This window comes from Lontra canadensis, unplaced genomic scaffold, assembly GCF_010015895.1.
Source record: "Lontra canadensis isolate GAN:19392208 unplaced genomic scaffold, GSC_riverotter_1.0 scaffold134, whole genome shotgun sequence".
Classification (NCBI taxonomy): domain Eukaryota; kingdom Metazoa; phylum Chordata; class Mammalia; order Carnivora; family Mustelidae; genus Lontra; species Lontra canadensis.
In genome coordinates, this window is record NW_022631128.1 from 4005794 (window position 1) to 4021224 (window position 15431).

At 38.6% G+C, this 15431-nt stretch overlaps 1 protein-coding gene across 2 annotated transcripts; it reads left to right on the forward strand.

Moving 5' to 3' along the window:
* Positions 1-337: 337 nt before the first annotated feature.
* Positions 338-5954, forward strand: NUDT11 (nudix hydrolase 11). 2 transcript variants are annotated; one of them, XM_032842990.1, is made up of 2 exons: positions 338-885; positions 4831-5954. In XM_032842990.1, coding segments are annotated over exons 1-2 (495 nt in total). In that variant the 5' UTR covers positions 338-391; the 3' UTR covers positions 4832-5954. The 2 variants fall into 2 exon arrangements, with proteins under 2 accessions (XP_032698881.1, XP_032698882.1); XM_032842991.1 differs by lacking the exon at positions 4831-5954 and having other exon boundaries at positions 338-1129.
* The last annotated feature ends 9477 nt before the right edge of the window (positions 5955-15431 follow it).

Consider the following 15431-nt stretch of genomic DNA (forward strand, 5'->3'; position numbering starts at 1 on the left):
CTCACCTCGCTCAACCCCTGCCGGGCGGCTGAGAAGGGAGGGAGGCGCGCGCGGGAGCCTCGGGTCGGCGGTGTGCTGAGCGGCGGACCCGCTGGCGGCGGCGCGGGGGCGGGGGCGGCGGCGCGGGGGCGGGGGCGGCGGCGCCTGGTCCAGTCAGGAGGCTGCATTCGGGACCCTCCGGCCCGCAGGAGGAACGAGGAACGAACAGACTGACGTACTTCGCCCGCCCCCGCCTCATCTCCCCCGGGGCTTCCTGGGCTCCCCCGGCTCACTCCTGGAGCGCCTTCTCTCCCCACCGCTCTTCTCGGCCGTTTCTCTCCCAGGCATCTCAGGCGGCGGCGGCCGAGACCCCAGCAGCAGCAGTGAGCGGCAGGAACGGGCGGCCGAGAGGATGAAGTGCAAGCCGAACCAGACGCGCACCTACGACCCGGAGGGGTTCAAGAAGCGGGCGGCGTGCCTTTGCTTCCGGAGCGAGCTCGAGGACGAGGTGCTGTTAGTGAGTAGCAGTCGGTACCCGGACCGCTGGATCGTGCCGGGCGGGGGCATGGAGCCCGAGGAGGAGCCGGGCGGTGCGGCAGTCCGAGAGGTGTACGAAGAGGCGGGCGTCAAGGGGAAGTTAGGCCGGCTCCTGGGCATTTTCGAACAGAACCAAGACCGCAAGCACAGAACGTACGTGTACGTACTGACTGTCACTGAGATTCTGGAGGATTGGGAAGATTCGGTTAGCATTGGGAGGAAGCGAGAGTGGTTCAAAATCGAAGATGCGATCAAGGTTCTCCAGTGCCACAAGCCCGTGCATGCCGAGTATCTGGAAAAACTAAAGCTGGGCGGTTCCCCGACCAATGGAAACTCCGTGGCCCGGTCCCTGGCACAGAGCGATCCTTAGTATGTACCGCTCCTGCACAGACTTCTGCTTTCCGCCTACCTTAGAATAAATAGTGCCCGGAGCGCCTCTCATTCCTTGTGCGGTCTCACGGGGAGGTGGGGGGCTTCTTTTGTTTCCTTGGCAGCCCTCCGAATCACGCTTGCAAACCGTCTCGGTTGCCAGGCACTGTTTTCAGACAATTTGCACGTTTTTCAGAAGCTTTGAAAATCGCTGCTTGGTAGCACTGTAACAGATTTCGGTAATCCTAAAGACGTGGGTTTTTTGTTTTGTTTTGTTTTGTTTTTAGAGTGCTTTAACTGCTTGCCCATCTTTCCTAAACCACGTGGGTGTTTTGTTTTGTTTTGTTTTTAGAGTGCCTTAACTGCTTGCCCATCTTTTAGCGTGTGTTTTTGTGTAGGTGGGTACACTTTGTATTTTTTTTATTACATTACACACACACACGTCTGTGTGTGTACGTGTGCGTTTTTGGTACTAATCTTGTGGTTTGTTTTATAGTGAATGCCTTTAAAATCTGAACATCTTGATTGTGTGGCGTCTTTAATTTTTTTTTCCTTAACTTGCTTTCTCTTTCATTGCATTAGCCCTTGCTAGCAAGCTCTTCAGTGATGGAAATTGGTTTAAAGATAGTTTATATATATATATATATATATTTAAAAAATATTTAAGATATTTTACATCTTGTGGTTTTTCCGCACTCGGCAATAATTTTGTGTTCAGTAGTGTAATCTAATTTGCCGTTTTCAGAAGTTTCTTTACTCGTATGTACACGATTGGAATTTCAAAAAATTTTCACTAGTGGTATTTTGTTTCTCTTTATTTGAAATGGCCATTTCCATATAGCCCGAAGGTAATTAAACAAAGTATTACTTTATACAGTGAATATATTCTTGGGTAAGTATTGTTAGCTGGACACATCCTGCTATGTACTACTATCATGAAAACTATTCATAGAGTGTGATTTAGTATGTTCAACTTCCAACTCCATAGCCCCTTCCTTAATACCCTAAAACAACCATGGTTCTCTGAATATAAAGTAGTTCTTGAAGGAACATTAAATTTTACATATTTGAATGTAGTGACATTTCAGTTAATCTTCCTGACTACCAGTGACTATAGGAATGGAATTTGTATGGTGATGAGATCCCAACCCAGTGTGGTACCTTTCTTGATATTCAGCTTTTACAGACTTCTTAAACTGCCAGGACGAGTGAACTGTCTTAAAGAGTTAGGAAAACTGTTTTGTGTCATGGGACAAATTTTTTTTTTTATTAAAAGCTTTTGCATTTGCATCAACGCTTGTTTAAAATCAGGAATCTTTTCTAAAATGCATAGCTCTGCCTTCTCATACTACATTTATTCCCCTAGCCATGTCAGCAGTTAAGTAGAAGAAAAACCTACTTTGTTAAGAGCCTATTAGGGGTGGAAAGTTAATGCCATATGTAACACCTAAACATTTTTAAAACATTGCAGTTGCAATTAATGAATATAAAGTAGAAAATCATGGTTATTTAAAAACATTTGTTATTCAAACTAACCTGTTTTTAAACACAATTACTGCTAAAAATTTAAGTTACCTTTTCTTAAACTTTATTATTTTACTTTTTTTTAACATACAGAGGAATGCACAAATATTAACTGTACAGCTTAATCAATTTTTACATACAGAATATATGTATGTAACCAGAATCCAGATCAGGAAATTAACATTACCTATAACTCAAAAGCCATTGCATTTCTCTTCCTAATCAGTACTCTGCCTTTTTATCTTTTAAGACTATTGAATAATTCTGTTTTTGAACTTTATAGGTTGACTTTTAGAATGTATACATTTTTGGGCTGCCCTGCCCCCTTGTGTTCTTTATTTCACTCTTCAAAATACTCAAATATTTTTCTCCGTTTGAGTTTGCATTGTTATTCTACAAATCATTAATACATTTATATGATTGCTGTTAAAAAGTGGGTTTTGTTGAATTTTCTAAAGAAATTTGGTGCCACTATTTTGGAAACAAACTTTGTTACAAACTTAAGCACTGATAAAGTACAGGTTTCAATTCACAAAACATTTTCTGTAATAATGCTATCAAAGTAAACTAAAAAATGAGTGGGTTTTTAAAACCAGTGACAACTTTATCATCTGAATTACATAGTTTGATCAAATATGGTTATTTAATATTTTTCTATTTTCTCTTAAGAAGTGATCTGTATTGAATATCTGTTTGAGCACATTTAATTTCAGTCTCACATCGACCCAAAGATATCTTTCCCCAATAACCTAGTTATTTTAGAAGATTCTTAAATTCTGCCTTAACAGAGCAGATATATTGGGGTTTTATTTTAAAGATATGTTTTGTTGATAGATATCCCTTCCACCTGAAATGCTGCCACAAATATTTTGGAGACTTCTGCTTGTTATTCTTGGAGGTGATACTACATCATTTTATTTGGTTCTTAAGTATCTAACAAAGGCAAAGATGAACAGTATTCATATTAACCTATTATTAAGAATGATTAGCCTATAAATATGTTGTGGGCTTTTTTCCTTCTTTTTTTGGACAGAAACATTTAGAATAAGTCATGATATTTTTCAGGACTATCAGGTTCATTTAAGTAGTTTTTGTGAAATATTCTGTATAGCTTAGCCTTGTCAGAATAGTTAAAATTTCCAAGGAGATTCTTTTTTTCTCTTTAAGACCAAGAGTTTCAGGCCAAAACAGGTAACCAGAAATAGTATATAGAAAATTTCTATCACCTCAGCACTCCAAATATCGATGCACAGTTGCGATTTTTTTCCTTCTAAGATTGTTAAAAAGGCAACTGTACGTTATTTGTTTGGTTTTTCAGCTCTCCCTTCGATAAAAAAGGACAATGAGTGCTCTCCACAGATAATTAAGGTTTGCAGACATGCATCAGAAATTTATTTTCTGCATGTTTTATAAACAGCTTACATTTTCAGCCGGTCAAATAGTTTATTCTTATTAAGATATAAAGAGAAAACATTGGGGGTTAATATAGATACATAGGTAAACTCTAAATAATTGATGCTGTGTCTATAAAGTATATTTTTTTCAAGAAATGATGTGTGTATACACATGCACACACACACACACACGGTGTTTTTGGCTGAGCAAGGGTTTTTACTTCCAGTTGTCCCATGTGGGAGAGCTACCAGGCACTACCAGGGTTTTATCAATATTTTATTGGTAGTTGTCTCCTGATAAACTATTATACTGTATTTAGTAGATTTTAAATGTTCATGGACAAACAGCACTATGAGAACTGGAAAAGTCACTATGATAACAGAAGTAAAACATGACATTTTTATGAGACAGAGTTTGGTGTGATAGAAACTACAGTTGGGGTTTTGAAGTCAGACAGACTTAGGTTGAAAACTGGCTCCAGTTCTTGCTCACACTAACTTCAGCCAGGTTATCTAACTTCAGATAGTTAGATTTTTTTAAATATGAAATTTGAGATAATAAAAATAGATACTTTATAATCTCCAATGAGAAGTCTTCTCTGACCACTGGGTTAAGATACTTTCTTCTGCGTGTGTCACAGTTCTCACAATTTACTGTATTATTTGCATGGTTGTGTGGCTAGACCACAGACTCTGTGATGGGTGGGACTGTCTTGAATTATTTCCATAAGCCTAGACTCCAGAAGGTGTAATTTAGAATTTTTTATGTCTTACATGACCAGCCTATCCTTTTTTGCAAAACTTATAGTATCACTGCTTTCCTGACTCTTTTGTTTTCTAATATAACCTGTAACTCCCTTAGCTGCTGATCCGGTCTTAAATTGCATCTGCATTAGATAATTCCATGAAGGCTTTCCAAACACAAAGTGAATGATGCAGATAATAGGCCTTTTGTAAATTTGTCAGTTGGAGGAATTGTTAAATTAGTATATAAGCCTGCTAATTATATGTTTGTTTGTTTTTCCAGATGAACAGCAAAGATTTTCAAGATTGCTGTAAAAGAGTCTTTGATATGAATCATTGATCAATGGAATTTTCAAGTGGAGGTGAGCAATTCCATGTTTCCAAGGAGACAGCTCACCTGACTTTCCTTCTACATCTTGGGACATTCCTTACCTGTCTATTCCACTGACTTCTCTTGCCCTGGTTGTTACTGTTGTACGTGAACAGACTCTTACTTTAACACCTGTAGCCTTTTGTTATGCTTTTTTGATGTGTCTGCCTTGGCCATTAGACTGTGATATCCTTGAGAGCAAGGACCATGTTTCTTTACTCTTTGCATATTCTGTATATGAAACACCACTGGAAATATGATTGACATCCCTGAAGGTTCTTTGATTCGATTTATATTTTGTAATCACCATGTGGCAAAACATTCCCATTTCAATCTGGTGCTAGTAGAATATATGCTGTCTAGGCACCATGTATGTGGCTTTTCTGTATCAGGTGTTTCAGAAACTTTTGAAGGCAGTTGTAAGATGTTCAAGATGAGAATTATTACTCATATTTCTATATCATACCACACAGTGGCTAACACCATTTTGAGATTACCCCAATACATAGGGCAATATTTTGTAGAATCAGTCTTTTGTGAAACAACTTCAGTATTTTTGTACTGCTGTTACTTTGCTGAAATTTTATTCAAAAATATCACTTGTTATAAAACTAACTATAAAATAAATACAATGAACACAAGATAATATTGTGGATTTTTATAAAAATAAATTTTAAGATGATTTACAAATGATATATTTAATGCTTTTGCAATGCCCAAAGCACTTCTTTCATGTAATCTTAACTTCCCTTTGAAGAAGATTGTTTTTCTCATTTTATAAGTTCAGTGTACTGTATTATTTGATGCCAGAGCCAACAAAAACTGCAGTACAGGCAGTTTCCAAAGTTAATTACACCAGTTACTTTGCCTAGGTTTCTTTTGCATCTCTTACTGATTCAGTTTGCCAATTTTCAACCCCTTTTCCAACACACTCAGCTGACTTCTCATTCCACCTATTTTTTGCATGTGAGAATGTGAAGGACTGAGAGACAGCTAAATTGTCACTTAGAAAAGGCGCTGAAAAAAAAAAAAACTTCTGTGAGTGGGGAAGAGACGACTTGGGTCAGCTGTCTCCAGGAGAACAACTTTAAGAAAATGACAAAGAGGGGCGCCTGGGTGGCTCAGTGGGTTGAGCCGCTGCCTTCGGCTCAGGTCATGATCTCGAGGTCCTGGGATCGAGTCCCGCATCGGGCTCTCTGCTCAGCAGGGAGCCTGCTTCCCTCTCTCTCTCTCTCTCTCTCTCTCTGCCTGCCTGTCTGTCTACTTGTGATCTCTCTCTGTCAAATCAATAAATAAAATATTAAAAAAAAAAGAAAATGACAAAGATGTTTAGAGATAATTTTATGGAGTCTTGCCATGGGGTTTGTAATGTCAGCACTCTTACCCAGCTTCCCACAAAGGTCTCAGAGGGGCTTTAATACAGTAGTTTTGTTTCCTTTGCATTTATAAAAGCAATTGCATCAGAAAAACCATGAGTTCCATTTTAGGTGTTACCCCCTTCCTCATGGTACCAGTGAAATATAGTAACTGTTGTATCAATCCTTACATAATTTGAAATAACACATCTCCCACTTTATTGGGTTTTTTAAGATGTGATATGGTACTGTGGTTATGTTTTTCTAAATCCTTCTAGAGAAATGTACTGTTAATTTTACAGATGAAGTGATATGCTACTGGTATTTGCTTCAAAATAATCTGAGGGTGGGGTAGGTGAGCATACAGATGAAATAAGATTGGTGATAAACTGATAATTTCTGAAACCATGTGACAGATACTTGGGAGTTCATTATACTGTTCTCTATACTTTTGAATATATTTGAAATTTTCCGTAATAAAAATTGAAAAATAATTCATTGTTTATTTGTAGGCCCTTGCTATCCCTAAAACGTAAGTAGGGAAGGCTGATTAGAAGACAGATCTAGACAGACACACACACCTCTCCTCTCCAAAAACCCAGGTTTTGTTCCTGAGCTAAACATATTAGCAGACTTGCTCTTCCCTTAATGTGAATTATTTCCTTGAAAGTCTGTCAATTTCACATGCAAAAAGACTTTTAGCCTCATTAGCATGCCAAATGTGATCAGCAAACTTTGAACCCCAATGGTGGACATAAGCTTAGGTTCCAGATGAGACAGCACTCCCATTCTACAATGTAACTTTAAAAAACTTAATTTTTTTCCTGATTAGAAAATTAATTTACCTTAATTTCAGAAAATTTGGAAAATTCCCTCCAAGGTAAATGAATAAAAAAATCACACATGATCCCCCTACTCGGAATAGCCATATTTGAAAAATATGTATGTATATCTATATATATTCCAGCGTTTTTCTTTTCAAATGTAACTATATGTTACCCAAGCAGATGGCACAAGTGAGCCCCTTCCACCAGAATATTTTAAAAAATCCAGGATCCCTTTTATTACAAGGCATACACCACATAGGTAACTTGTTCTTCAGAATTTTTTAGGCTAATGATCAGGGCATTATGGAATTTTTGCCACTTTTGTGCTGCACAAGTGCAGCAGACATAGCACAAAGCTTGAGTCTGAAATCTAGGCCATGTCTTGTACTCACTAATTCCTGATGCAGGACAGAATAACCCTTTTTGGTTTTTGGTTTTTTGTTTCCTAATTCCATCACAAATATTCTACTCAAGAAGTTGGTGGGAGTGGGGGGCATCAATTCAGAGGAGGTGCCCCTTTAATAAATCACACAGTTACAATATATTAGCTAAAAGTAGGCCTGCTAGTATCTTGTTTTTCAGAAAGTTCCTTCTGTCTTCTCTGGATCCTCAGCAAGCTACCGTATCACTATCTCTCTAGTGTCTGCTCGTCATTAAGTTGTTGCTCCTCTGGGCACAGTGGTTTTCAACTGGTAAACAAGGATACCACTACTCTGCACTTGGAATGGAATCCTGTCCTCCTTCTTCTACCTTTTTACTCTAGAATGTGCCCTCATGATTCCCTAATTTCCTACAACACACAAGAGATCAGAATATAACTTTTAATAAGATTTTACTGAAGATTACCAGGTTATGTGAGGCAAATACAAAATACACAATACAAAACTATTTCACAGGTCATATATTTTCTAGGTTCCAATGCTAGACTGGTTCCCTAGCACAGGCTGACTCCAAATGGCCTAGGGACATCCTTCCATTCCCTATTCTCCACCACTACTAACAGCTGAGAGTACAGTTTCAAGTCTTGTACAAAGTGATTCCCATACCCATGCAGAAGAGAAAGCTTTTCCTGCAACTCAATCTCCAAACAGTACTTAAGGTATCTCAAATTTATAGTCTCAGAATCAGAGATGTGAGCCTGAAATTAATGGATCTAAGGTCTAGAATGTGAAGTGTTGGGGATGGAAACTCAGTTTTATATTATTCCAAAGCTCATGCTCTATATTAAGATGAACAGGACTGACAATACAGTGAATTTGGTGCTCCACATTTTTCTGGGTGGTAAATATGGGGAACCAAAAAGCCCACCCATAGTACAAGAAGACTTAACACCTTTCCCTGTGTAAGCCTACACAGCAGTGTGAAGAAGCAGGCCAGGACCTCTGTAAGTTTAGATTTATTTGGGGCCAGTGCAGAGGGTATAGAGGGCTTAGGACAGGATTCATAACAATTCTCTTTTCCTTTTGTCTACCCACTCAAACTTAGACCTTGTTGGCTATTAAAAAGACATAAATAGACTGCAGAATCATTCTTAGTACATGTATCCTTCATCTTTTTCAAAAGTTCAGATTAGGTCACTTCTCTTCATTGGTACAGTAGTCCTCCCATTACCCATGGTTTTGCTTTCTAAAGTTTTACTTACCCACAGTCAACCATGTTCCAGGAATAGATGACCGTTTTGACCTATTGTCAGGTCAATAGTAGCCTAATGCTATATCACAATGCCTGCATAAGTCACCTGACTTTATCTCTTCATGTAGGCATTTTATCATTCCACATCATCACAAGAAGTGTGAGTACAGTACAATAAGATATTTTGATGGACCACATTCACATGTTATTATAGTATATTGTTATAATTCTTATATTTTAATACCAGTTAATCTCTTACTGTGCCTAATTTATAAATTAAACTTAATCATGTATATGTATGTATAGGAAAAACAGTATATGTAGGGTTTGGTACTATGCATGATTTCAGGCATCCACTTGGGGGTCTTGGAACATATCCCCTGTGGGTAAGGAGGGATTACTGTACCTATTTTTGCTAAATGAAAGAAATCTTAAGAGAATTCTTGCTTTTGCCAAAAAAGAAAAAAAAATAACGTTCAGTGTTTGTTTTGCAGCAACTCCTTATAAGGCAGTGTGCACCCCAGCAACGAGAGTGGCCCCCACCAAGTTCTTTCCCCAGGAACTATACTCTGTATTTCTACATCAAACCACAATAGCTTTGAACTGTGTCTGTAAGCATCTGTACTTTATTTCCCTTGCATTTATTAGATTAGCAAGATGTGTCTTAAGGTATCAGAAAAACCTAAGAGAAGTTATTTTTTGGGTCTAAGAACACTCAAAAAATTTCCCATATAAATTAATAGTAATTGTTTTTCTACTCTCTGCCAGCTTATGAAAGGTTTCATAGGAATGCTCTACTTTCAGATAGTGGGGAAAACTTGTATATGGTACCAACAATGGCATCTGTCTCTCTAGTGGACATTTTAGGAATTAGCCCAACCCTGGGTATATTCTATTTAGATCAAAGAAACCTTTCCCAGGAACACCCTGCTACCCAAGAACACCCCACTGTCCAAGTCTATTTAGAATTACCTTTTTTCTAATCCTGAATTAAGTATTAATATGTTCTATATAGGAAGAAATATTCTCTATCATGTTCCAATCAGTAAAATTTTTAGTTTAAGTTGTGTTTTTTCATCTAATCTGGTAGATAAGTAGGAAATTATTTGCATTTATCTAGTACCTCGATCCTTACTACTGAGCTTTAGCTGTGATAAACCAAACTATTCAGAACTATTAGAAAATTAGGCCAAGAATTCTGTTACCTCTAGAGGTACATGAATTGGGCAAATCATACATGGCCCCAGTCTTCATGGAGCTCTCACTTTATTGGGGAGATAGGAAATAAAACAAGAAATCCCAACAAAATTGCCAAGTGTTTTTTACGATAGTGGGAATTCAGTGGGCTCTGCCAGCACATAGTGGGGAACTAACCTAGTTTAGTTGGGTTGGGGGAAGATTCTCAGAGGAAATGCCATGTAACATGACACCAGAAGGATTGATAGGACTTAACTAGGAGAAATAATTGAGGTGGGGGTGTTCCAGAAAGAGGAAAGAGCAGATATGAGGTCCTGGAAGCTAGAAAAAAAAATGGTGTTTTTAGGAATAGGAGCTTGCTCGTCATATCTATAATATAATCTGAAAGTGCAGAGAAGAAGAAAGGATCTTCTAGAGATGAAGCCAGTGGGGCAAGGAAAAGCCAGATTATAGAGGGTCTGATGCAACTTGTTCAGGGATTTGGGAGAGGAGTCGTGACATCAATTTGTCTGAAAAGTAGAAAATTGTTTGAAAGGGAGAGGAGGTTGTGGAGATAGTCCAGTTGAGAAATGATAGTGACCTGAGAGAGTGTTGATAGAAGTGAATATATTTTAGAAATATATAGGGCTTATAGGGGCATAAGGTGATTAATTGGACGTTGGAAATGAAAGAGAGGTGGGTATCTTTGATATATCTCACTGGAGCAACAGAGTTGATGATACCATTCCCTGGGACTGAGAAGATGATAAGATTAATTTTATAACTTAGTTTCTGGTGACTAAAGGATATTAACTTGGAGATGTCCAAAAGGCCAGAGATACACACTGATGCTGCTTAGAAAAGAAGAATGAGCAGGAGGTGGAGGTTTTGGAGTCATCAGTAGATGGGAAGTAGATGAAGAGGTAGGTATAAACAAAGTCATCTGGGAGAGACTAGAGAGAGGACAATGAAGATCTCCCTGAGGAGTATCAACATTTAAGGATGGGTACAGGACTTCCAGAATGGTTGTGTAAGGATCTTGGTAGACCCATCCCCTTGAAATACCATTTAATTGGTGGCAATTATACACACACACATTTAAAGTCCCTGGAAATCATCATATCACACACATCAAGTGAATAAAGGTTTGTTCAAGAATAAATACTAAATCTCTATAAAAATCGTGAGATCAGTGGCATTTCAGCAATGCCATCTCCCCCAGCTCCATGTAACAATCTCTACTCGAGATATGGATGTTCCCAATAAGATAGGGGCTCTCTATCCCTCCAGCTGTTAGTCTAGGGCTATGCCTTCTCCCCAGGAGGAGAAGGCCACCAGTGTCTCCATTCCCCTGCAGGCCCATGTTGCAGAAGTGCTATTCCAAGCAAGCCTGGGCTAGAGGACTAACTCCCAATTACAGAGTGAGGTCTCAGCCTTAGGCACGACAGGCCAAGAATAGTGGGATTCCACTCTCCTCTATCTCAGCACCTTTGTAGGGCAAAGTTTCTACATGGAGACAGGCAAACTGAAATAACCAGGGACTACCTTCTTCCCCCAGGGTCCAGTGGTAGTTACTACAGGAGAAGTGGCCTACCCTCTGTTCCAGTACAGTTGTCTGGAGTTTCTGCCCAGGTAGAGAGGCAGGCCATGAGAAATAAGCACAGCACCTTTGCTTGCAGGGACTGAATTTATTTGGAAAAGAGCCTAGAAAAATTAATGCCTAAGAGCAATGTTGAAAACAATGGGAATCTTAATGGTGAGGAATTAAGAGGGGCCTGGTAGTTCCAGGATACTAGTAGCAACAAGGAAACAATACTATAAAACAACTAAACTAACATACATCTAAAGACCACTCTACCAAAGAACAACAAAATATTCATTCCTGTCAAATAGATGGAACCTTCTCCAAAAGAGACCATAATCCTAGGCTATAAACATGCCTCCATGGATTTTAAACGATTGAAATTAAGCAAATTATGTTCTCTAACCAAAATGGAATTAACTTAGAAATCAATACTAGAAATGTGGGAAACTTATGAATTTGTGGCAATTGGGCAATACATTCCTAAATAATTAATGTGTCAAAGAAAAAGTTCACAATGGAAATTAGAAAAAACTCTGAGATAGATATAATCAAAACACCAAAATTTGAGATGCAACTAAAGCAGAACCTAAAGGACAATTCATAATTATAAGTTCCTATAAAAATAAGGCCAAAGTAAACACAAAGCAAGTAATAAAGAAGGTGATATATGGGGTTCCTGGCTGGCTCAGTTGGTAGAGCATGTTATTGATCTCAGGGTTGTGAGTTCAAGCCCAACACTGGGTGTAGGGATTACTTTTTTTTTTTTAAGAAGGTAATACAAAAGAATAGAATGAAAATTAAAATGAAAAATTATAAAAACAATAGAAAAAGTTTACTCTTTAAAATGATCAACAATCTGGGGTGCCTGGGTGTCTCAGTTGGTTGAGCATCTGACTCTTTGTTTTGGCTCAGGTCATGATCTGATGGTGAAATCGAGACCCACATCAGTCTCCACACTCAGCGTGGAGTGTGCTTGAGATTCTCTGCCTCTCCCTCTCCTTCTGCCCCTCCCCTTCTCACTATCTCTCTGTCTCTCAAATTAATAAATAAAATCTTCAAAATAAAATAAAATGATCAACAATCTGCTTTGTTTCTTAAATTCCACATGTGAATGAAATCATATGGTATTTGTCTTTCTCTGACTTCTTTTACTTAACATAATACTCTCTAGCTCCATCCATACCATTGCAAATGACAAGATTTCATTCTTTTTTATGGCTGAGTAATGTTCTATTGTGTATATATATACCACATCTTTTTTTTTTCTTTTTAAAGATTTTACTTTTATTTTTTGACAGATCACAATAGGCAGAGAGAGAGGGGAAAGCAGGCTCCCCGCTGAGCAGAGAGCCCGACACGGGGCTCGATCCCAGGACCCTGAGATCATGACCTGAGCCGAAGGCAGAGGCTTTAACCCCCTAAGCCACCCAGGCGCCCCTACCACATCTTTTTTATCCATTCATCAGTTGAGGGATACTTGGGTTGTTTCCACAATTTGACTGTTGTACATAATGCTCCTATAAACATCAAGGTACATGTATCCCTTTGAATTAGTATTTTTGTATTCTTTGGGTAAATATCTAGTAATGTAATTGCTGGATCATAGGGTAGTTCTTTTTTTTTTTTTTTTTTTTTTTTTAGGAACCTCCATGCCATTTTTTAGAGTGGCTCACCAGTTTGCATTCCCACCAACTGTACATGAGGGTTCTCTTCCCTCCACATCCTTGCCAACACCTGTTGTTTCTTATGTTGTTGATTTTAGCCATTCTGATAGGTGTGAGGTGGTATCTCATTGTAGTTTTGATTTGCATTTTCCTAATGATGAGTGATATTGAGCATCTTTTCATGTGTCTGTTGGCCGTCTGGATGTCTGCTCTGGAAACATATCTATTCATCTCCTTTGCCCACTTTTTAATTGGATTATTCATTTTGGGGGTGTTGAGTTTTAGAAGTTATTTATATATTTTGGATACTGATCCTTTATCAAGTATGTCCTTTGCAAATATCTTCTCCTACCCCATAGGTTGCCTTTTAGTTTTGTTGATGAAACTTCCTTTGTTGTGCAAAAGCCTTTTATTTTAATGAAACCCCGAATGTTCATTTTTGCTTTTGTTTACCTTGCTTCAGGAGACATATGTAGTAAGAAGTTGCTACAGCTGATGTCAAAGAGGTTACTGCCTCTGTTCTTCTCTAAGATTTTGATGGTTTCCTGTCTCACATTTAGGTCTTTACTCCATTTTGAATTAATTTTTGTGTTTGGTGTAAGAAAGTGGTTCAGTTTCATTCTTTTGCATGTTGCTGCCCAGTTTTCACAGCACCATTTGTTGAAGAGACTGTACTTTTCTCATTGCACAATCTTTCCTATCTTATTGAAGTTAAATTGGCCATATAGTTGTGGGTTCATTTCTGGGTTTTCTGTTCTGTTCCAATGATCTATGTGTCTGTTTGTTGTTGTTGTTGTTGTTGTTTTGTTTTGTTTTTTGCCAGTACCGTACTATCTGATCACTACAGCTTTGTAATATAACTTGAAGTCCAGAATTGTGATTCCTACACTTTTGCTTTTCTTTTTCAAGGTTTCTTCAGCTGTTTGGGATCTTGTGGTTCCATACAAACTTTAGGATGGTTTGTTCTAGCTCTGTGAGATGCTGTTGGCATATTGATAGGGATTGCGTTAAAAGTGTAGATGTCTTTGGGTAGTATAGACATTTTAACAATATTTGTTCTTCTAATCCATGAATGTAGAATGTCTTTCCATTTCTTTGTGTCATCTTCAATTTCTTCATAAATGTTTTATAGTTCTCAAGAGTATAGGTCTTGGGGCACCTGGGTTGCTCAGTGGGTTAAGCCTCTGCCTTCGGCTCAGTCATGATCCCAGGGTCCTGGGATCGAGCCCCACATCAGGCTCTCTGCTCAGCAGGGAGCCTGCTTCCTCCTCTCTCTCTGCCTGTCAAATAAACAAATAAAATCTTTAAAAAAAAGAGTATAGGTCTTTTACCTCTTCAGTTAAGTATATTCCTAAGTATCTTATTTTTTGTGTGTGCAGTTGTAAATGGGATTGATTCCTTGATTTCTCTTTCTGCTGCCACATTATTGGTGTATAGAAATGTAACAGATTTCTGTGCATTGATTTTATGTCCTATGACTGAATTCATGTTATGAGCTATAGCAATTTTTGGTGTAGTCTTTGGTGTTTTCTATATATAGTAGTATCATGTCATCTTCAAGGAGTGAAAGTTTTACTTCCTTTTGCTTTGGATGCCTTTTATTTCTTTTTTTAAAGATTTTATTTATTTATTTGAGAGAGAGAGTGAGCAAGCTAGCACAAGCAAGGAGGGCAGAGGGAGAAGCAGACTCCCTACTGAGTGGGGAGCTGGATGTGGGGCTGGATCCCAGGACTCTGAGATTATGACCTGAGCCAAAGGCAGCCACTTAACTGACTGAGCCACCCAGGTGCCCCTGGATGCCATTTATTTATTTATTTATTTAGTCTGATTGCTTTGGCTAGGACTTCTAGTACTATGTTAAATAACAATGGTGAGAGTGGACATCCCTGACTTATTCCTGACCATAGAGGAAAAGCCTTCAGTTTTTCCCCACTGAGGATGATATTACCTGTGGGTTTTTCATAGATGGCCTTCATTATGTTGAGGTATGTTCCCTCTAAAACTACTTTGTTGAGGGTCTTTGTCATGAGTGTGTGTTGTACTTTGTCAAATGCTTTTTCTGCTTCCATTGAAATGATCATATGGGGGAAAAAAGGAAAAAAAGGGAGAGAAAAATCAATAAACAGACTCTAAACTAAAGAGAACAAACTAGTGGTTGCCAGTGAGGAAGTGAGTGGGGGAAATGGGTTAAATAGGTGGTGGGATTAAGGAGTACACTTGTGATGAGCACTGAGTGGGGAAGTGTTGAACCACTATATTGTACAGCTGAAACTGA

Excerpts from the sequence above, each read along its gene's own strand:
- NUDT11 (XM_032842990.1), top strand. The coding sequence starts at position 392 with ATGAAGTGCAAGCCGAACCAGACGCGCACCTACGACCCGGAGGGGTTC.